Source organism: Hydra vulgaris, chromosome 07, assembly GCF_038396675.1.
Source record: "Hydra vulgaris chromosome 07, alternate assembly HydraT2T_AEP".
In the NCBI taxonomy this organism is placed as follows: domain Eukaryota; kingdom Metazoa; phylum Cnidaria; class Hydrozoa; order Anthoathecata; family Hydridae; genus Hydra; species Hydra vulgaris.
Window position 1 is genome coordinate 26,096,707 of NC_088926.1, and position 24,773 is coordinate 26,121,479.

A 24,773-nucleotide genomic window follows, 5' to 3' on the forward strand; every position below is an offset into this window, starting at 1 on the left:
CCAAGAACATTTCTAGGAAGCTGAGTTAAATGTTAAAAAGTCATATAACAAATTATTATGATTTTTGCAAATAAATAGTTTGTTACAACCAATATGAGCATAATGAAAATAATTATTGTCAGTGACAATGACAACATAGTAGCACAAAATAGTTATAAAACAATTAACCATAAAAACAGATTTTTTAGTGTTACCAGTAAACAGATATTTTTACCTTAATTATGTATAATTATTAATGATTAACTTTTATTAAATTTTACATCATATACATTTACTAAATTAAAACCATGTTTCATCAGTTGGCAAACTAATAAAGTAATGACAATGGCAGAAAAAAAATTAATCATATAAGGTTCGAACTTACCAAAAGTATAAATTTAAATTTAAATTCAAGATTATTATAAATAATTATTATAAAAACGTTATAAAATTTTTTTTTCTAAATAATAATATTAAAATATTAATAGTAATATTAAAACTGTAATTATTTAAAAATTTAGTTCCATTCATAATCTTAAGTATTAATCTGAAAAACTTCTTAAATAATCTTAATTTTCAAATTCCAATAAGTTTTAAGTTCTATAATTTGGTTTCCAGGTTTTGGGAAACCTGGAAACCAAATTTTTAAATGAATAAAAAGTTTTTTTTATTTTTTCTGAGTTTTTGGATATTGGTATTACGTATTCTGTAAGCATGTTATTGAGTTATAAACATGCTCACAGTAATTATTTCATTGAAAAAATGAAGCCCACATAATAATGTGACATGTATCAATATGTGGTTATAAAATTCATTTTTACTATCATATTGTTATTATATAATTATATATTATAAATTCATGCAACTATTTTTGCATTATGAACGATAAATTTTATATTTAAAAAAGTCATACATGTTTGTAAAATACTCTAATATAATATGGTTTTAATATATAATATTATATATGCTATATGGTTTTAAAAGGGGCACATTTTCTCTTCACGTATTAACATATATATTCTTCCCTGAATGCCTACAATCAACTAGCAGGCCCAAAAACAAGATAAAAATTGAAGTGTCCAATTTTTAGTTTACCGCAAGAACCATCTAATAATGTTTTACCATCCTATGAAAATGTTATGAAATACTATTTACTTGTTATACATGAGCTGAAACCAAACTTTCAGACCAAAAACCCTACTGTATCAGAAATAGTAGAAAAGATTTCTACAAACATTGAAAAAATTTGTTTGAAATTGTCAATTCTAGTGAAATCATGTACGAGGATTTTAAAATTAATCAAGACTTACCATGACCAATATAGGAAACTGATTAAACCATTAGATCCAACATAATAACAAGAGATATAAGGAGAAATACAACTTCGATTCTTCAGAGATAAAAGCCAGAACTTTTCAACATCACAGCATGCAAGTGCGCTTTAAAAAATTGCAAGGTTCATACTGCGCTTTGAAAAATTGCAAGGTTCATGCTGTGAAACAAGAATTTTTAGTTGACCAGCAAATGAATGGCCTAATTTTTATTGGCACAAAAGAAAAAACAACAAAAAATATTAGACAATAATAGAAGAGGAAAGCTGAAAGGTTTAAGAACTGAAAAGTATCAGAAAAATATCTGAAAAATATCTGAAACTAGTAATACCAACTTTTCAATAATTCTCTAACTGATGATGAGAGCAAATTTAATTCTAAAAGATATCAATCCTGTTATAAAACGAAATAGCTATTTTGCTCATCATGAAAACATTCTTTTTGCATTGATTAAGGATGAGTGAAAGCATGTCCCTGAATTAGGTTTGTGCAAAATTTTAAATAAAAGATTGCACCCAATTTCAGTAATTAGACAACTTATTGTTCCTGAACTAAACTACGACCGTTCTGATTTTATTGATCTCATTGATTGGCAAAACACTAAAATGACTGAACCTCCATTGACCTTTGACATTTCTGACACAGCTATTGTGAGATGGTCATTACTGGTACATCAAATAATTTTCCCAGGTTTCCATGTCACATTCAAGCTGTTGAGTGTTGCATTAAAGTTATTACTAAGGTGGAAAATCAGGTTGCTTAATTTATGTTAATATCCGTATTTCAGCATTTCAAGCATTGTCTTGTTTTGTATTAAGGTTGTGTTTAATTTTTTAATTTTATTATTTAAAGTAAGAGTTATGTTGTTTACATTTATGCACCATTGGTAATATTGTAATAGTTGTAACATTTGGATGTAAATATGAACCAACTTTGATAAATTATCGTCTTTTTTTTTTAGTTTAAATGGTTTTTTTCCAAATGACAGGAGATGCTAAATTAGTTAACTTTTATTAAATAATTTTGAAAAAAAAAATTATAATTCTGAAATTTGAAAAAAAAATCTGAAATTTGAAAAAAAAAATAATAATTGAAAAAAAAAATTATAAAAAAATCTAAATTATATCACAATTTTATACTATACTAAGTATACTACTTTAGTTTAAATTATTTTTGGTTTAAATTAATCAAATACCTTACAGAAAGTTATGGTCTTCATGTGGCCCAATGGGGTAAAATGGGGCCAAAAAGATCTTTAAATTCTTTTTTTAAACAATTTAAAAAAGTTCTAAAATTCAAAAAAAAAAAAAAATTTAAAGTAGTTTATGGCCCCTTTTTTAACCCTTTTTTATATACTTTTTACTTTTTTGCAGTATTTTTTTTTTTTTTTCAGGAAAAGAGTCTTTCATTAGGAAAAGTCTATTTACTTTTAATTGTATGATATAGTTAATATTGTTAAACTTTTTTTTTGCTATATCTATTAGGCTAAGAATTTGGAACCAGTGTTAGTAGTTGAATTTTTTGATTACAATTGGAACCTGACATTTTCCTTTTTTTTTTAATAAGTATATCTTAGTCATTTACTTGTTGAATATAGATATACTATGTTCAAAATTTTTTTTATTAAGGAAATCTTGGCCTAACTGAACAGGATCTATATTTAAAGTCTGTTCAGCCTCTAATTTTAATAGAGCATTTTTTTAGTAAATTTGTTTTGTGTTTACTGAAAAATTAAAAATTTTCATTAAATATTTATTTGCAGTTTATTCATTAACTTCACCTGCATAAATCTTTTTAAAAAACGGTTTTTCTGACCCATTAGGGGTCTCCCAAATTGTCACAGTTTGCCAATTTTGGCCTTAATCCTCAAATTAAGGACAAAAAAATGACAATATGTCTAGTAATCTAGAAACACTCACAGTTCATTTAGCATAAAAAATAATATCTGACACTGTCGGTAAGAAATAATTGTGTTTGAAGTTAGATGGTCTCTGCAACATTTTTAACATAAAAAATATGTTGGTTAAATAAAATAACGGGTTAACACCTATCTATGTTCCATTTAAAGGTATAAATGTGTTTTTTCATAGATTTTATATGTTCTTGTTACAGTTGACTCTTGATACCTCAAACTCTTAGGGGACAGGGAAAAAAGTTTGAGATATCAAGAGGATTTTGAGTCAAATGAGTGGTCTCTGCAACATTTTTAACATAAAAAATATGCTGGTTAAATAAAATAATGGGTTAACACCTATCTATGTTCCATTTAAAGATATAAATGTGATTTTTCAAAGATTTTACATGTTCTTGTTACAGTTGACTCTCAATACCTCAAACTCTTAGGGGACCGGAAATAAAGTTTCAGATATTGAGTAATCGAAATATCGAGAGTCAAAAACCATTTTGTTTTATTTAATATTTATTTATACATATATATACAATATTTATACATTTTTATTTAATAAAACCATTTATTTTACAGTTGACTCTTGATATTTTATAGGAACAAAACATTTAAAATAAAAACTCTTGGGGTTTTTGTTTAAAATGTTTTGTTCCTATTTGAGGCTCTAACATACCAACTAGAAAGCAAAATTTTATACGACATTTTTAGCACAGTCAGTTTTGATCATTTTTTCCAAAATGATACAAATAGTATCACAACTTTTAAAACTGTATAAGGACATATAGTATTCTAAGGGCTTTCATTAGAAAAGAAAATGGAGCAATTAACTTTTCATATGGCTGATTTATGAGGCATTAAAGTGAGGCAACTAGAGAAATCTTTTTTACTGTTTTTGAAGAAATTTTTCTTAATTCTCTCATCTTTTGATCATTTTTGTGTATGTAATTGTATTTTTTGCTTAAAAAAGTTATAAGCATACAAAAATAAGGGAAAATGAAAACTTGGGTTGCCTACTGATTTATTTATTATTTTTTTAAAGTAACAGGTTTGTAAAAATATGAGTCATAGTAATGCATCATTAAAAGTTTTTCCTTTTGATCATAAATTATTCTAAAAATACATAAAAAATTCTTTCTTGACTAATTTTCTTACAACAAAACAGGTTTTAGTTTGTGTGGAACAAGACACGCTTTACAAAAACAGTAATTCAAATTTCACAAACAAATATTCTGTGTTTGAAAATATGCAGAAATTTGAACAGAAGATCTTTATCTTTTTTAGCTTTTAGTCTAATGATGCTTGTTGTATTTAGTCTAGCACGCAGTCAAACAACTGCTTTCCATAGTTAGGGTTGTCCAAACCTCTTTTGTATCTTGCCTATTGGGAGCTGAAGACTGAAGTGCCTCAGATGATTGCTCATTAAAATGACCAAGCCCAGTTTTGTCAATTTTGATGAACTCTGTGATGTGATGGAAAACAAGATGAACTATAAGAGTCACTGTGACCAGCATTGTCATTTAGCATTCTTAAAATGCGTTGAAGTGAACCTCAAAACCTGGGGACAGATAGTTTCCAAAGCAAGAATGAACATTACTTAGGAATTGTTTAAAAGTCTTAATGAAATTCATGGCAGGAGCAACTTGATGTTTGGTCACAAGCTCACTCAAAAGATCTGTATTGTTGACAAACTTTATGCAATCATTTCCTGCAAACTCTATAGTGGTAAGATTGTAGTTTTGTGCTTAAATTTAATATTTAATAAATACTGGCATACATTTATATATTTTTAAACTTTAATTTACTTCCAACAAGATTGCAAGTAACCACTATTAAGTTATAAGTTACTTTAAAATAGAGAATAAATTAAAATACTAGGAAACATATAACTGAAGACTAAAAAAAGTTTTATAAAAAAGGAAAACATAAAGATGGGTAAAAGTTTTAAGGTTATTTTGATATTCAAGGAAAAAAAGTGGGTTATTAAAAGTTTTTATAGCATGAAGGGACAGATACAGTAAAAGGATGCAACTTGTTGAATAAGAAGCCAAGTAAGAATAAGCTTGGTTTATCGTAATAGAGATGATAGCTGGTTTGAGCATTGACCATGATAGTAGTTGTAGAAAAAAGAAAGAAATTCAACCTTAAAACAATGGGAGAGTGGCTCAAGCTTGGCAGATAAAGCAGCTCTAATTACATTTACAATGTACTTTTATACTTTGTCTGAGAGTAAGAGGGTTGTTATTCGTCAATATAGACTTTAGATTTTTAGAAGATTGTTATTGTAGGTAAGAGATAATACAGGAGCAAAGATTTCAAGTAACTGAAGGGTACCACAGAACCTTGTGGTACCCTTAAAGTTACTTGAAATAAAGAAGAGGCCTTCAAGGTTAACTTTATGACTGCAGTTAGAAAGAAATAATTTAATAACCTCAAAACCTTTATATAAAGAAACTAATAACAGAGTGAAGACTAATCGTAGGATAGTTAGAGAGGTCAAAGTGTTTTCTAGAGTTTTGAAAAATTAGAACCACTTATTTAGCACTTTTTAAAAGTTTAGCAAAAATTAAAGAGAGTTCTGGAGAACACTATTTTAAGACTGATGGATATCTTGTCTGAAGCATAAACTAGAAGTGTTTAATTTAGAATTAATTTTATTATTGGAAGCCAGAGTGATTTGGATGTTTAACAATGGATTAATCTATTTAACTTTCAGGAAGAGTATGGCCATTATATTTAAGAGTCAAATTAGAGTAAAATTTTTTTGCAAATAACTCTGCTTTATTCTGAGGAGAAGTAAAAAGACCAAACCCATGAATTAGAGATTAAATGTTAGACTTACTTTAGTTAATGATACTGTTGAAGACTAACCAAAAGTCTCTAGAACCTAACATCTGAGATAAGATACAAGATATGTCAACTGAGAATAACAGAGCTTAACATCAGACAGGACTTTTTTACATTAGCTTATTGCAATAATAAAAGGACATTAGTTCTTAAGAGAGATGTTCTTGTAAAAAAGATGAAAAAAATGATTAATGTTCAAAAATGTGGAGTAGAACCAGGCTTGACTTAAAATTGAAGAGAAGAAATAAATGCTTTCAAACTTTTATTCCAGAAGAAATAAATGCTTCCAAGATGCGTTTTATGCATACATATTATGGATATAAACATATATGTTTGCTATTTATTTAGATGTTTGCATACATCCTTACATATATTCTTTCATATTTATATAAACTTAAGTATTTATATGGTGTAGTATTTGTGGAAAGAGAAGATGATCAGATGGGTGTGTGTTGTGACTTTAGCAAAACAAGAAAAGAAGGCATAATCTTAGACAAATTAGAAAAAAATATTGTATTGAACAACGTTTGTTAGAAAAGATTAAAGTGATTTAGATATAAGCATGTAGAGAGTTAGCAGCTTCATGAAAAAATGGTGGTGCTAGACGTAAGAAAGCTTGAAAAGAGTGCTTTACATAGTGTATGAATGAACTTTAGTTAAGAAAAGAAAATGCTCTTAATTGTTCATATTAGAGAAACAGCATAAAAGAGAAAGCCTAAAGCTTGATGATGATGATGATGATAATAATGATGATGATGGTGATGGTAATGATGATGATGATCATGTATGCATATATATACAAAATATAACACGAATTTGAATAAAAAAAAGTGTACTTTAAGATGTATAAATGTTTATGCAGTTCCAGTCACAGACCCGGCCTCAGCCCCAGTTATATTTTATTAAACCCCGCGGTCTAGCCCCAATCAAATGTCAATTCAGGTCACTTACCACATCAGAGGAATAAGTTCCAAGACAACTTTGAAAGCATCCTCTGCTCGGATGAGAGGCTCATGAATTACAATCATGTACTTTTTGCCTTCTACTTTCTTTGAGTTGTAGAACTGGAGTTGAGTTTTTATTGATTTGATTGTTCTTGGCTTTATTTTTGACTGCAAATTATCTGAGTTGATGTTACAGGGGTGTGAGCTGCAGGGGTGGAGGGGTGTGAACTGTAGGGAGACTGGATTCCAAAGGATGTTAGCAAGTTTTACGTTACACGCAATGAAGAATGGTGTGCTGACAGTTCCTAAAATAGCAAAGGTTGAATTGAGGTGCTCATAGTTTTCTGGAAGGTTTTTGGCTATGGCCACAAATAGTTGCTGCTTGACACCAGAATCCAGAGTTGTGGAACCACTGAAGTTTGTTGTCTTTTGATATGCAGTCTGTGTGTGGGATCTCCTGGTGTCAATGATGCTCAAGCTAAATTTCAAGAAGTTTCTACCACCATCAATTCAAATTTTGGTGATACTGCTTGATTTGGATATTCCTCTATCTTCAGGCACCAAGGTAACAAACTAATACAACTGATGCAATGCATAACCTTGGCTGTGGAGCTGTTTTTTTTAAGCATGATAAATAGTTGATGTGATGAAGAAGAGCTCCAACTTCTTTCTGACACTGTCAAACTCATCCCTGAAGTTTGATTCTGCCAACCTTGCTCCAAATGACTTGTCGAGAGTTGATCCAAGTCCTCTGAATTTGTTGTTGGAAAGACAGTGTTGATTTGAACTAAGACCATGTCTGTTGTTTCCTGCCATGGAGACCATGTTTCCATGGCAGGAAAGTCCAGGAGTGAGGAGCATTGGTCTTCCACCCTGTGCTCTGATCAGTCTTTTAGTTCCTTTAGGCAAGGCAACTTTTTGCTCAATGACAGATGCAGTCAGTCTCCCATGAGTCAGTCCACACCATCTTTTCCAAATTTTCAAATTGTAAACCTTTTGTGCACTGATGAGGAAACCCCTTTTTGAGCGTTGTCGGGCAAAGTAAGCACATCTTTTCTCGTTCCTGCAAAGAGCTTTGCAGACTGCTGCTTTGTGCATATGATACAACAACGGGAGCCTTATTGTGCTTTGATTTGCTAACTTGATAAATGAAGCATGAACAGTCAGAGGACTTTCTTGAAATCTTGATGCTTTGAAAGTTTTACAGTCTGGAGAGTTCATTGATGATTTGATCACAGTCTAGTTTTTTCAAGTTTGTTCTCCAAGAGTTGCAAATTTCTGATGGAACCTTTAGATGAGTGAAGTCAATCTCTTGTTTGAGCAGGGCCTTGATTCTTTCCTTCATGAAATCTGTAACTTGTCTGTCACATGCTTTCATGCACAGAAAGCAGACAGTTTTTCTGCAGTCTTCATAGTTTTTTGGAAAGTTGGACATTTTACCTGCACAAAAACAAAATATATTGCATTTGCTTTGACTAACAAAAGTTTGTAACCTTCTACAAATATTTAAACATATTTTAGTTGCTTGATTTAGATTTAGTTTAGTCTACTTATAAAAATTCATCAAAATACTTCTAGTTTAAAATGATTAAGTAAAAGCTTCCAAACTTCTTCCAAAAAGGTGATCAAATATTTTTATCAGACAATTAGTATTGCCGTAAAGTGTTAATGTGTTAAGCTTTTTGAATTTTTTAAAATTGATTGATTTTGCAAAAGTTACGCCAAAAAGTCATTCAAAGTAATTTTAAGTGAATTGTTTACCATTTTGTCAAACTTCATCATCAGGAACACCAAGGTAAGGAAGTCTAAATTTCTACTGTGTTTATTGTGAAAATCTTCTTCCCCGAAAGTAGGGAACTATTTGAATTTTAAATTATTTTAGGTATATATTAGATATATATCAAAAATACCTATTTTAAAAAGTCTCAATACAGTAAAAATTTATTGTAATCAGAAATGAAAATCTTGGTTGCTCCTATTTTTGTATCCATATGACTTTTTTAGGCAAAAAATACAATTACAGGCACAAAAATTATCGAAGGCTGAAAGAATTAAGATTTTTTTTCAAAAACAGTAAAAAGGTTCCTCTTATTGTCTAACTTTGAAGCCTCATAAATCAACCAATTGAAAAGAAATTACTCCATTTCTTTTTCTAATGAAAGCCCTTAGAATACTATATGTCCTTATACAGTTTTAAAAGTTGTGATGCTGTTTGTATGATTTTGATGAAAATTGACAGTGCTAAAAATGTTGTAGAAAATACCTTTTGTAAAAATATATTTTGTAAAGTATTAGCAATATTTTATTTTATGTAGACTGGGCACAATGTAACCGCAGCTTTTGAAATGATTGTTCAAGAAATATACAGACTACGTCCAGAACTTTTGGAAAGAAAACTTAAAAAGAATCAAGACCATCATAAAAAAGGATGTCTTATAGTATAATGTTTATCTTTGTAGAGAATAATTTATTATGTAAAACTGTTTTAAAACAGGCGCCCATCAAATGCGTGTCTCTCCTAAATTATGAGTTGGAGTTATATTTGAAAAATTTTCTCAACAACTCTGAAGTTATAAAAAGGTTTTATGCACTATTAACTGCCTAGTTTACTGACTCGATTTTCGAGTTCAAATTAATTAAAGTTTGTATATATTTTGATTATTATCGTCAAACGATGCGTTTTTTGTTGTGTTTTTATTTAATGTTTTTTTTTTTCTGGTTCTTTGAATTATACGAGATTAGTTTGATTTTTTTTACCCCGTTTTTTATTTTCTAAATATTGAATTTTTTACGATTTTTTTTTTTTTTTTTTATATTTCTATATTAGTATCAGTTTTGCATTTGTGCATATTTTTATAGTGACATCGATTTTAGTAATCAAATATTCTGTCAATTCGACTCGACTTTGTTCTGTTATTTATATAGTTTTTTTAAAAATATCTTATTAAATTTTTTACTTATAGATCTTTTTTCTATTAGAGTTATGAGTGTTCTTAACTTTTCTTTTGTTTTTGTGTATTGAATAGGTAGGTTAAATAATATTATGATCTTCTGTTTTGAAGTATTGAAAGTTTGGTTTTCAAAATATTTACGTCCGAATTTCTTGCTAGGATCTTTGAATAAGTACAAATATTTTCTTTCAAAACTCTATCAAAATGGTTTTCAAAAATCGAAATAATATGTTTTCAAAAAAATGTTTTTTAGTATATGTAATTTAGCATTCAAAATTTTTCGTTTATAAACGAATTGTTTAAAAAATTTTCTGCTCAAAAGCTACATTATAAACATGAATCTATTTTAATGATAATTTAATCTCGAATGAGTGTTCACATTAAATTATAAAAATTTAATTTTTAAACTTTATATAGACCCATAAAAATATGCTTTATCACAAAAAGAACAGTCAAGGAATTCAAATATGGTATAACTGTATATATTAAGGTTTAATGTGGTTTTGAAGATTTTTGAAAGTTAGAGAGTAACAGACATCAACACTGAAATCAGGAGATGAAACTACTGAGTTTAAGGAGATAAAACTGCTGAATTTAAGGAGATTAAACTGCTGTATTTAAATTGTTTTCAAAAGATCAAAAAATAAAAAGACCAAAAATCTCAGAAATTAGTAGGTAATATTTAGCGAAAAAAAAATTAGTAAATGCCAATTGAAAAATTTTTTCTATTAAAAAAAAACAAAAACTTTCAATAAATGCAATAAAATTACTTGTAAGTTTAATTTATTTGTTTGATAAAACACAATAAGTTAAAAAGTTAAAGTACTATTTTTATTGTGTTAAAACCATGAAAAACATTAAGCTGCAATGTAAAAAGGGTAGTTAATAAATAATTAAATTGGTACTTAACTGAAACTAACAATTACAAATAAAAATAATTCAATTAAAACTCATTCATATACAATAAGCAAAAAAACAACCACATTTGTCATATTGTTGAAAAATTGTTAAAGTGTTTAACAATAGTCTTTTTTTGAAATTTTGGCACATTTTAAGTCGCTCTTTGAATATTCGACGTTAAAAATTCAATTCACTCTAAAGCATGCAATTCTTTCAACGTGTCGAAAGGTGTATTGAAAACTTTTTATATTTTGTAAGTGATTTAAGTATTTATCTTTAAAAATTAACATTAGGTGCAGTTGAAAAAATAAAAATGATGCTTGCGATTATTACAATCAAAAAAAATATAAAAAACAAGACATCAATTGATTTTAAAACTTCTTTCCATTCTTTTTGAATTTTATTGGGGTCGAATTCCGCGCGCAAATATTCATTTAGCTCAAGGTATTCAAGATCTTTGTCTATAACAAAACTTTCAAAATTTATTGGATCTGATTCAGTAATGAAAGTTTTTTCTAAATTGCTTCTTTTATCCAAAAATGTTGTTGGCTTCGTTTTTCCGCAATAGGGATAGCCACTTAAAATATCTTTGGTGTCTTTAGAACCTTTTTGAATAGCATCTTGAAACAATGATTTCCGAAAGATTGTCTGACTGTTTCGGGATAGTTTTGAAAAAACTTTGTTTTTCAAAGCAATTAAAAAAAATTTAAAATTGTTTTGAAGAAAAATTGCGCTTATCCATTTTGGCACATGAGTGGTTTTTGTATCGAGCGTTATGATAATGCAGTTTATGATTAGTGCAAATCCGATTTCACTTATCAAAATTGTGTAGAATCTAAAAAAAAAGAAGATTTAAAAACATGCATTAAGTAATAATGTTTCCTGCCACCAACTACTGGAGAACGGTTCAGAAGATATTTATTAACAATACAACATTTTATTTAACTAGCTTTATTGTCGGGTTTTTTTTTTTTCTTTGGTGTCCGCGCAAAACGAACTCAAGGTCAGGTAATAATAAAAGAAATCGTTAAAACGAGTAATTAAAACGACGCAAAAAAACTTTAGTTTGGCGCAGATGAAAAAAATCGTTAAGAATTGTTAAGAAAAAACCGTAAACAACAAACATTTAGCGTTTAAGTTTAGCTTAAATAAATAGAATCGCTGTTGAATAATAAAAAAATATATATAAAATATACAAATATATTAAAAAAAAATATATAAAAAACTTTTTAAAAACGACATTTTAAAAATCGACTAAAAAGTAAAAAATAAAATATTTCATGGGACCAAAGGTCAATTGTGTACGTACGCTAGGATGTTTTATATTTTATCAATTTTTAAAATTAAACTCGCAAATCGATTTATAAATTGACCATTTAAATGAGAATAAGTTTGAGCAAAAAAAAAATATATATATATAATTTTTAGGGTACCCGCCAGTTCAATTTTGGGCAAAAATGTTGGGTGTTTTAAACGCCTGGCAGGGACCTTAAAATTTATTCTATAAAATTTTTTATTCTTTTAAATAATATATGTAGGATTGAATATTAATTACATAAAAGGAGCATGTTGAAAAAATTTAGATACGCCTCCGAGTTATAAAATACGCCACCGAGTTAAAGAATAGGTTTTTGTAAAGAAACTTTTTTTTTTAACCAATTTCAGTAGATTCTGTAGAACAATTTCTTAATTTTTTAAACATGCTTCTTTTATGTAATTAATATTCAATCCATCGTATATTATTTAAAAGAATGAATTTTATAGGATTAATCTTAAGGTCCCCGCCAGACGTTTAAAACACCTAACATTTTTGCCCAAAATCGAACTGGCGGGGACCCTAAAAATTATATATATATTTTTTGCTTAAACTTATTTTCATATAAATGGTCAATTTATAAATCGATTCGCGAGTTCAATTTCAAATGTTGATAAAATATGCAACACATAAACATATAAAAGTCGATGACTAAAAATGTTAGGCGCCAATATGAATAAGTTGTACTTAGTTGCCCGACATTTTCAGACATTGACTTGAATGGATATTTCAGGTTGTGCACGTACACAAGTCCTTTGGTCCCATGAAATAGTTTATTTTTTACTTTTTAGTCCATTTTTAAAATGTTGTTTTTAAAAAGTATTTTTTATATACTTTTATTAATATTTGAAACAGTGCCATTAAAAAAGGATTTATCAATCATTCCATTTTCTATAAACAATTCGATTGTCATTTCTTGAAAATATAACTGTATACAGCTATATACTATACAGTTTAGTATACAGTTATATACTATAGTATAAGCATTTCGCAACGTCAGAATTATTTTGTTTTACCTCCACATTTTTGAGTTTTGAGATTTTAAAAATAAAAAGATTAGAAGACGGCTTGTAAAAACACTTTTATAAATTATTCTTTCTCCACATTTATTTTGCGTATAATTTAGATTTCAAAATGTTATTCTGAGGTACGTAACACTATAAATAACTAACTTTTTTCAAAAAGTGGAAATAGAACAAGATAATTTAAATTTTCAAAAACTTCTTTGCTTTCTTTTCAACCGCGGAAAGAACAGAGATAACCTTTCAATTTATCCATTTGTCAGGCTTAAATTATTTATTATTGAATATACACATTTTTCATTAAGTAGACTTTTTTACGAACATTAAGGTTTTGCCCTAGTAAAGGCAGCGTACTGCTCCCAGATAGCGGGTTTAGGTTGAAGGTGAAGGTACCTGGATTTTTTCTTCATAGAATTATTAGGTGACACCGTCACTTTTAAAATGTAGGGGGTTTTTGTGTTACAGATCCCCCCCTGTCCAACAACTTTTAAGTCTGTTATTTTAAAATGTTTAATCGTGATAGTTGCAAATGAAGCCGAATCAACAAAAATCCACTGCAAAATTAATATTATTTTTAAATAATAACAGTTTTGTTACCATTTAACAACATCTCTAAGAGCTCTTCATATTAACTAACTGTTATTCAACTCATAACCTTTAAACTCTCATTGAGCTGGATGTTTCAGCTATTCTTCTCAGTTTTATTCCATGATTAGGATTACATCCAAACCAGGCTGTTCGGGCTTTCATCAAAAAGACATGGGTTGATGACAAAATAAAGTTCTGGATCAACTTGTATGGTTTCCCTGCATCAACAAATTGTTGATACTGATGGGGAAAGCTACCAAAGGATCTAATCTCCAATACAATAAGTAAATGCATGTTTCCCACCACGGGCAGATAATCCTAGCATGATATTGATAATCTTAAGAACTGATGCAAGGAAGTACTTCCATTCATGCAGTTTGAGCAGGTTTTGGGCTAAACCAAAAAACAATTTGGGCTAAATTGCAGCTGCTTTCTTCAACATGTCAGATAATTGCCAATAAAATAACTTTGTAAACACCCGAGTCCATTTGGTACCTTAATTAATCCTCAAGTTTTTCTGATTGAAAAAGGCTAATAACAACTTTAATTAACCCTTGGCCGCTGTCGATACTAATCCTCACAATTAATTCTTGGAGAACAATATTTCTTTGTTTGCAAACATAAACAAGCATAGGTATATCTTAAATTATTCTTTAAACCAGTTTAAAACAAAACTTAAGCAATTACTGATGATACATGAAAATGAATTAAAGTTCTTCTAAAAAGCTTTTTAAACTAGCAAACAAAAACAAAAATTAACCTACTAATTACTCTTTAATATTATATTTAATATTCTAAACAATAGTCTGCTATTGTAAATGTATTTCTTATCTTATAAGTTTTGAATTTACAAACGATTTTTTTAAGTTTTATTATTTGAAATACTAATTACTAAAAATATTGTAAAATTTTATAATTTCAATTTTTATTAAAAAAAGTTATTGTAAATTCTTCTTGTAATATTAATACTTATATATCATCTTATTTTACTAATCAGTTCTTAAATATAAATACTCTTTGAATTACTAAATATTTTAAACGTTATATATTTTATTTTTTGCATTTTGTTAAAACATTTTATTTGATGAATATGAATTTTTTTGGTGGGGGCTTAATGATAAGATGAATTTTGTCTTCTTCAAGCCCCAGTCATGTAAATATTTGTTTTTTATAAATTACGAGTGTAAATTATTTTCAATCGGCAAATACAATACTACGCTAAAAAATCTTCCATATATACTACATCTTTTCGAACCTCTGTATGGTTAGCACCTTGCTGAAATGTCAACTGCTGAACGCAATAAAACTGGTTTAGTGAATGGGACTTTCTATTCAAACAGATCTCCACATTGGTTTCAAATCCTGATCGACCAATATCTTTTTTTTATTTCAGTCAACATACTTTTAATAACACATACAGACAGATCATATATTTTTTTGATATTAAATACTGTGTCTAAACTTATCATTTTTTGAGAGACACTCTCTCCAAAGTGTACATGTAATGATGTTCCACGTGTTGTTAGTTTAACCTTACCCTGTTTTCATCCCCAATAATTGTTTTTAGAATTTTTGATGTTGCCTGTTCAGACAATTTAAGAACTTTTGACACAATAATTTTTTCTAGGTTTTTAACAGTTAATTATCTATTGCAGGGAAGTGTGTCCACACATTGAGGCATTAGTATAAGAACTTAAATTTAGACAATTTTTTTTCTTAGAGTAAGATGGGGTCAATTTCTTAGAGTAAGATGGGGTCAATATACTCCCTTAAGTTCATCTCTATGTTACTTCTAGTGACCCTCGCAAAACTACAGATTGAACATTGACATAATTTAGACACCATTTGTATTCTGCAAAGCATTGAAATAGTAACTATTCCTCTTTGCCAGGAGATTTCTGCGCTTTTAACTTTTTCCTTTCTGTAAAATGTTTTTTTATATCTTCCATTTAAGAAACTAAAACTATTTTTACAAAAAGTGACAGATTTAAAATGATAAAAAAAGACAAAAAAAAAGATAAATACGTTTTTCTTATATATTGCAGTCTTGCATTCGGACACATTCCAGTGGGAAAAGAGTTCACTTTAACATCAAAACCTTTATCTATACCCTTTCTGTATTAGAATTTTTAAAGCAATTTGAGCTGGATTTTGTAGAGGTATACATACTTTGTCCTTGTTGCAACATCTGAAACAGATAATACCTTTGCATTGCAGATGATTTCTTTTCCGATTCATTTACTTTTTTTAAAATTTAGTTTTTTCTTGTTAAAATGCATGAAATACTTCACACACACGTTTCAAGTTTTAAATATATATGTTTACATATATGTAAATATATATAACATGTATAATTCTTAATTATTAGGCTATCTGTACTGCCAAAGACAACTAAGTTTCGGTACATAATTAGTTACCAATAAAAAAAATAAAAAAAAACATGAAATTTCAATTTAAGTACGGTTTTAATTTTTGGCTACGGTTATTTAAGTATATTTTTCTGATATTTCTGCCAAAAAGAAAAAACCAGGTACCTTCACCTTCAACCTAAACCTTCTATCTGGAAGCAGTGAGCGATGTTTAAAATTTTGAATGTTACAAATGTTTTGATAGTGAAAGGTGATAAGAGTTTCACCGTGTGGTAATATTTTGTAGATGTTTAGTATCTAAATAAAAAATGGGGCTTTGACCTTTGAATTAACGCAAAAACTTATTTGTGTTATTCCGAAAATTTATTCCGTAAATTATTCAAAATAGAAATTTTAAAAGTGAAATGAATAAAAAATTAAATACCCATTTATTTTTTTCGATAAAATAGCCTAGAAAGTTAAACATTGCTTTAATGGGGTGACAAAGTAATGTCGAAAAATGAATTTCGGAGTTGTGTCGAATATATTAAAAAGGCCTAATGTCGCAAAAAAAAGGAATAGTGTCGCAAATGAATTTAATGAATAGTGTCGAAAATAAAAAAAAGGAATAGTGTTGCAGAAGAATTTAATGAATAGTGTCGAAAACAAAAAAAAGGAATAATGTCGCAAATAGTAAAAACAGAATAGTGTCGCAAATAGTAAAAACGGAATTGTAGTTGGAAAGAATTAGCGAAAAATAAGGTCAAACCCAGACAAAAATAGTAAATGCTGAAATTTGGCAGAGACAAAAAGTGCTCAGTCTTTGAATGGGCGTAAAAAAAACCCAGTTGATTGCGCTACAGTAACATCCCTGTTGGGGCAATGCTAGAGGCAAAAAAGGGTCCATTTTGACACCTCTAAAATTTTATAAACTTTATGCGGTTGGATAGAAAATTTTATCTTGATTAGTATTTATATAAGAACTATGACTTAAAATTAATTGAAAAATTATTCACGTTTAAAAGTGTAAAAGTTTCATTTGACGTTTTTGCTGCGATAAACGTTTTGTCATGATGTTGTCAAAATATTGCCAATATTTTTGTTTGATATATATATATATATATATATATATATATATATATATATATATATATATATATATATATATATATATTATTGAAAACATTTAATACGAATATATATTCATCTTAATTTTATTTTTATTATACCTATTGTTTCTAAAAAAAACTTTGTTTCCCTTTTTTGTTTTCGACACTAAAGCATGAACATGAAATAAGTGTGAAAGTAGATAATCAACTAAATAAAGGTACTCATCAACTTTTATTTATAACTAAGTATTAATTTTTATACAATAATGAAAGAAGATAAAATGTTTCAAAGAAGTTAATTTATTCCTGTGGGCATCATGTGAAAATAAAATTTCAAATTTTGTTTTGGTGGTACCCATAAGCTTGCGCACAGAACGACAATCAAAACTATTTTATACTTTTTAAATAAAATTTTCAAAATTTAGCGTTTCTACATAGCATTTTTTTTTCATTTTTACCCATTACTTTACAATAATTTTCACTATTATATGATTAAGTAAGAGGTAAAAAACGTTTTTCTAAACACTCTTTAAGATGTGTTTTACCAGAAAGTGTGGAATCAGAAATATAGGTGCTAATTTTTTGTCATACCTGCAAATAGCTTGCCAAATCAAAGCATTTTTAGGTATTCTTAGCAAACTTATTATGCTTCGTGTATTTAAGTTTCTTATCTGCTTTTCTTCTATATTTGTCCATTATAATTGATCATCAGCACAAGGAATTCGCAGATGATCGTACTTCACATAAGTTTTATTAAATTCAATAATTTATAAATTTTTAGAAATATATTTATCATAAAACTTTCTTCAGCGGGTTCTTGCACATTAATTTTGAATCTTAGAACGGTTAGGCACTTTTGTGATTTGAAAGCTTGAAAAACATGTTTATTTCGAACTTTTACAACCAAACTATGAGAAAATTCTTATCTTTTTGCGCGTTCCCTTAGTGAGAGGCTTGGATTATTCATAAAATTGTAAAACAGTATTCTAACCAGTTTTATATTTTCAAAAACCTCCTTTCCACCATTACCAGATTTGCATTTAATTGATTTTGTTTAGAAAGAATTTTAAATTACATGGCTAACGGTGTAGGGATTTATTTTCCACTTTTCTTCTATTGAATTGTAGCTTCTATTCGGTTTCCAATTATTTGTGCAAAATATTTTTTCTAATGTCTTCTTCTTTTGTCATTTTTACAACTTATTGTAAGTTAAATGGGAAAACTAAAACTTTTTTTAAATTGTTATACGTTGCCAACAAAATACAAGCCCAACTAAAAATATATTAATACAACCACTGAAAAAAATGACGTGTTTACTCTTTCACATTTATTTCGTGTACACGCTTTATTCCTAAGATTCATTTGCGACACTATTCTGTTTTTTTGTTTTCGACACTATAGGCCGGGTGCGTAAATTGAGCAATTGCTTTTACTCAGTAATTGGTCAGCTTTACGTGAATAAAAACCTTATGAGTTTTGCTCAAATTTTTATTCACGTAAAGTTAAGCACTTTACTCAGTTATTATTCAGCTTTACGTGAAACTTAGGCGAAATTGCTAAAACTTTCATTCACGTTAAGCTGACCAATTACTGAGTAAAAGCAATTGCTCGTTTTTAATCACCTGGCCTTATTTCTTAAATTCATTTGCAACACTACTCCATTTTTTTGTTTTCGACACTATTCATTAAACTCATTTGCGACACTATTCTGTTTTTTTGTTTTCGACACTGTTCATTAAACTCCTTTGCAGCATTATTCCTTTTTCTACTTTTGACACTATTCATTAAATTCATTTGCGACATTCTTTCATTTGACAGTCATAATAATTTCCTTATTCTGTTATTCGACAATCAATCATGCGACAATTTGCAACACTATTCCTTTTTCGCATTTTCGACAATCAAATTTGCGACAATAAAAATTTTGCGACACTTTTCCGCCACACCCTTTAATGCTTAATATTTTTTATTTACACTTGAATTTTTGTAAGAAAATAAAGTAATAGCTTTATAAAGTTAACTTACTTTACCAAAACAGGATATGTTTCAGAGCTTGGTGGAACAGAATTAGACACGTTTAATACGTAAACAGACAAAGATAGTAAATTTGTTATTACCAAACCCGTTCTTTCACCAGTTAATGGAGGAAGAATAAACGAAAAACAAGAAAGAAATGCAATTAAAATCCCAGGAAGAACAATTTTAAACAAATAGTACTTTCCTCGACGCTGAAGATATAAATTAAAAGTTAAGGTAACACACGGGTTTTGACAACACGCACAGCGCTTCGAATGTCGTACAACATCTAATTCTAAATATATAAATATATATAAATATGTTCATATATATATATATATATATATATATATATATATATATATATATATATATATATATATATATATATATATATATATATATATACATATATATATATATATATATATATATATATATATGTATATATATATATATAAATATATAATATATATATATATATATGTATATATATATACATACATATATATATATATATATATATATATATATATATATATATATATATATGTATATATATATATATACATATGTATATATATATATATATATATATATATATATATATATATATATATATATATATATATATATATATATATATATATATATATACAGAGCCGGAACCAGCTTTTTTTGGTCTTTGAGATAGCTAACTTCCAGACATGGAGCAAACTCCAAACATTTATATGCTTATACTTATGTTAAATAAGGATGCTTTGCAAAAAATTGCGATGATTGGAGGCTGGGAACAAAAATGCTCCAAATTTTGTGCCCCCCCCTGCCCCAAACGTGAGAGCAACAATTTGATGAAATATTTTTTGTACTGTTTTTAACTAGACTAATATTCATTGATAAATTTTAAATTTTATAGTAAAATATTTTAGCTTTGAAAAATTATGACCATATAAAGTTTAAACCCCCCTCAATTTGAGAGGGTTATAAATTTAATATGGTCATTATTTTTGAACGCTAAAAGATAATACTATGAAACTTAAAATTTATCGATGAATATAATTCTAGTTGAGCACAGTACAAAAAATATTTCATTAACTTGTTGCTCTCACGTTTGGGGCAGGGGGGGCACAAAATTTGGGGTTTTTTGTTCCCAGCCTCCAATCGTCGCAATTTTTTGCAAAGCATCCTTATTTGATATAAGTATAAACATATAAATGTTTGGCGTTTGCTCCACGTCTGGAACACAGTTAACAAATATAGGTTTTAGGTATAAAATGATATGACCCCGGAAGTTTCAATGGATTTAGGTCACTAATGTCATACATTATGAGGTTCTGACTTTAAAAAAATCTAATGTGTGGCCCTTTTTGAGAAAACTAAATTTGAAAATTTGCAAAAATTTCATAAGATTTTTTTAAGATTTTAAAAGGTTTAACTTCTGTAATTAGTGTTTAAATCAACAGTATGGTTGATAATACAATATTTATTATTATTTTTTGTTAAATATAACAAGACTACGACATTTTAGTTAAAAACCAAAAAAATTAGATAAGATTCCCATTATATATCAATATTTGTAGCTTTATTGCATAACTAGTCATATATATATATATATATATATATATATATATATATATATATATATATATATATATATATATATATATATATATATATAAATGTATATATATACATATATATGTATAAATGTGTATTAACAAAATGATTCTCCAATTGCAGTCGTAGTATTTTTTATGTATTCTCGTTTTTATTATTTACTTGTTTCTATATTTTAATAGATTACTATAAAATAGTATTTCTTATAAACACTTATTCTAGTTTTTACTGTCTTCTTATGCTCACTTTCGAAACTTAAAAATGTAGCAAGATATATACTTATATGTTTTAAATAGATAATCTGGAAAAATAAAAAATAAAATCTACAAAACTAGTTTAACGAACCAAAAGGTTATGCCACGCCTACTCTTTAAAAAGAATAAGTATAAGAGATGTCACGAGGACAATCAGAGAATGGTTTGTGCCTGCTGCCATCTGAAAGATTTAAATTGTATACCCATAAACCTGACACTGGAGAAAATGATCAAAGAACATATCAATCCCAACTATTCAAGGCATGTGTTTGAGTATCCAACAGGTAAAACTTACATTAAAACTTTAAATGCAATAAGTTAAGTATTGTAGTCAATTTAATATTGTGTTTTGACAGTTGTTTTTTTTACGATTCAATATGTATTAAACTAAATATTTTTTTAAAGAAAACATGTCTTACTGCTCCCTCACAACAATGTACTTTGTAAAAACAGATATTATTTTTGAATTCATAACTTTAGTTTTATTCTAAGGAATTTGTTCATCATGCAAATCATACATGTACAAGCTGGCTTCCAATAATCCTATTCCAATAAATGTTACTGAAAACTGGAAGCAAGCGGACCTAATGCTTTTCAAGTCTGGAAGAGACTGTGTCATACAGTGTACAGTCTGTTCTTTGGCAAAATCCATGGATCATAGGGTACTAAAGAAAACTAAAGCTAGAATTGAAAAGTCAAAGTCAGAAAAACCTCTTATTTTATGCCCTAACTGCTTTTGTAACCTTGGTAAAGGTTTACCCCACAAATGTTCTCCTGGGCAGGAGAAGGTAAATGTTTCAACCCACCTAAGTAGCAGATCATCAAAGGTACAACAGCAAGTTACTTCAACTCTGCTCAAAAACATCTACACATCTTCACAGACAAACCTTGGAGAAGAGATCACTATTTCAACAGGTTAGGTTTCCTATCTAATATACTATAAATAACATGTGAAATAACAATTTTCATGTTTTCAGTATCAGCTATTTTCAAATATGTAAGAACAGTTAATAATTTTATTACAGGAGGAGCTTTAGTTCCTGTAACCCTTGGCAAACAAATTGAACAAAAAAAGAAAGTAAAATTTGAAGAGATCCAGCCTCTAATAAACAAACTAGGACTTAGTCAGTATATGAATAAGCAGATGTTGCAGGGGCTTCAAAAATGCGGTATTAAATTTGAGTCATTCATGGAGGCAAAACTAGACGAGAGGAGCAAGATCCTCTCAGATTTTTATGCTGTTAAGAAAATTTAAGCTGAAGAGAAGATAAACAATAAGCTTACAAAGGTAGTTTCAAGAGACCTTGCTTATATTAAAGACCTTACAGAGTTTCTCAGCTTTGTCATGGATTTCAGAGGGCAAAATTACTACTGTACCTTTGTCAGAGTTGGAATTGATTCAGGTAACCAAAGCTAAGAGTTAGGGACATAGAATAAAGTTTAGCATTCTTTAAATATAGTATTTAGTAAAATGTTCCCTAATGTTCAATTTAGGTGGAGGTTCATTGAAAGTAATCTGTAACATATTAGAGCCTGAAAAAGAGAGAGAGGACGAAATGGGAGATAGAGGGACATACTCTGGGATCAATGGCTCTGTTGTTCTTGCATATGCAGATAACTTACAAAAGACCCATCATAACTTATTGCAGATTGTCGAAATCATAAATCTGCATGAATGCAAATATTCTCTGGCATCAGATATGAAACTCATCAATATATTGTTGGGAATTTTGGTACTATATATATATATATATATATATATATATATTATAATCCAAATTTTATATTTTTTACATTACTTGAACACATATATATATATGTGTTCAAGTAATGTAAAAAGTAGTACATGCAAGTATATGCGTGTACTACTTGATAAAATGTAAATCATGAACCTTATATAAATTATTCTAGGCACATGGAGGAGACATTCCTGTGTCTGGTGTGAAGGTACATCAAGTATTGCTGCTGGAGATCTCAGAACTTTGAGATCTTTAGATGATTGTTATATACTATATTGCGAGGCTGGATCGCCACACAAAAGGATGCAGGACTTCAAGGTAATGTTAATAATATACATTAAAGATAATGCTTTGCCTTAAAAAGTTCTGCATTTTACCAGACTTTAGCAAATATTATTTTTACATAGAATGTTGTGAAGCCATGCTTGATTAAGGAAGATAACAAATCCAAGTTGGTGTTAGATGTTATACCTTTGCCAGAACTTCACTTACTGATGGGCCTTGTAAATCATATGTCATCATTCCTAACCAAATTGTGGCCCGAGTTTGAGATGTGGGTTGCAAGCTTGGGATGTTTAAGAAAAGGATATCATGGTGTAACTTATGAAGGAAATACTTCAAAACGGATCCTAGAACAGTGCTAGAAAATATTTTGCCAGTAGAGCTATTACCTCTATTAAAACCGCTGCAAAAGTTCCACGTGGTAGTTCAAGGACCATTCACGCAATCTTACATGGTTACCCAAGAATACTGTAAGGAGGTAGAATATAAAATGTACTTTTTTGCTTTTAATAGTCTGTGCAAGCACATGGGTGTTTCACTATAAATGTTATACAAAAATTTTGTATAATTTTATACAAAATACTTTTCTGATAAAGATATCACTTCAATAAACAGCATAATTAAAAAAAAATTGATTGATATTTTATTATAGTATCTTCAAAAAGATTTAACTGTCACTTGGAAAGTACATGCTATTACAGCACACCTAGAAGAATTTATCTCCAGATCTTGGCACTCTCTTGGAAGATATGCAGAGCAGGCTTCTGAATCAGCTCATGCTAAAATGAAGCCTGTCATCAAATGATTCAATGTTTCCCAAATGAACAAAAAACATTTAACAAGAAGCAAGAGAATTGCAGAGGTGTTTAGTAGTAATAACCTGTAATAAAAGAACCTTGCCAAAGTTTTAATATAGTATTAAAGAATATATTTTCATTGATTTTTTAACTAAAATGTCGTAGTCTTGTTATATTTAACAAAAAATAATAATAAATATTTTGTATTATCAACCATATTGTTGATTTAAATACTAATTACAGAAGTTACACCATAAAAATCTTAAAAAAATCTTATGAAATTTTTGCAAATTTTCAAACTTAATTTTCTCAAAAAGGGCCACACATTAGATTTTTTTAAAGTCAGATCTTCATAATGTATGACATTAGTGACCTAAATCCATTGAAACTTACGGGGATCATATCATTTTATACCTAAAACTTATATTTGTGAACTGTGGGAAGTTAGCTATCTCAAAAACCAAAATAAGCTGGTTCCGGCTCTGTATATATACAGTATTGGAAAAAACTAAAGAAACTTTTTATATTAAATCCTACATTTCAAAATTTGCGTAATGATTATTCAAAATATTTTAATGAAATTTTTTTATTTTGTTACCCTTGCCTTATTTTATAAAGTTAATAAAAATATTTTTATTTTTCCAAAATTTACTAATTAAAAAAATAATATGAAGCAGAAATGTTTCCTGTGGAAGAAACTGAAGCAACTACAAAATGATTTGAGTTAAGTTTTAATATTTTTTTTGATTCATTACCTAAAAATAAGCATTACAATAACAAACAAGTTTAAACAAGTTTCTTATGATATACTTAAAACAAAATATTTAAAAC

The 24,773-nt window shown here is 28.3% G+C and overlaps 2 protein-coding genes across 3 annotated transcripts in view; one reads left to right on the forward strand and one right to left on the reverse strand.

Moving 5' to 3' along the window:
• LOC136082373 (ras-related protein Rap1-like) overlaps nucleotides 1-9,686 on the forward strand; it is a 28,765-nt gene extending 19,079 nt beyond the window's left edge. For both annotated transcript variants that reach the window (XM_065801487.1, XM_065801488.1), the window contains exon 7: nucleotides 9,320-9,686. In XM_065801487.1, coding sequence (XP_065657559.1) covers nucleotides 9,320-9,448 — 129 coding nt within the window. In that variant the 3' untranslated portion in view covers nucleotides 9,449-9,686. The remainder of the gene's footprint in view (nucleotides 1-9,319) is intronic.
• Nucleotides 9,687-10,944: 1,258 nt separating this feature from the next.
• The window catches only part of LOC100197498 (neuronal acetylcholine receptor subunit alpha-3), a 31,456-nt gene continuing 17,627 nt past the window's right edge, over nucleotides 10,945-24,773 (reverse strand). The window contains exons 7-8 of the mRNA XM_065801489.1: nucleotides 19,263-19,548; nucleotides 10,945-11,690 (exon numbers count right to left, since the gene is read on the reverse strand). Of these exons, the coding sequence (XP_065657561.1) occupies nucleotides 11,132-11,690; nucleotides 19,263-19,548 (845 nt within the window). The 3' untranslated portion in view covers nucleotides 10,945-11,131. The remainder of the gene's footprint in view (nucleotides 11,691-19,262; nucleotides 19,549-24,773) is intronic.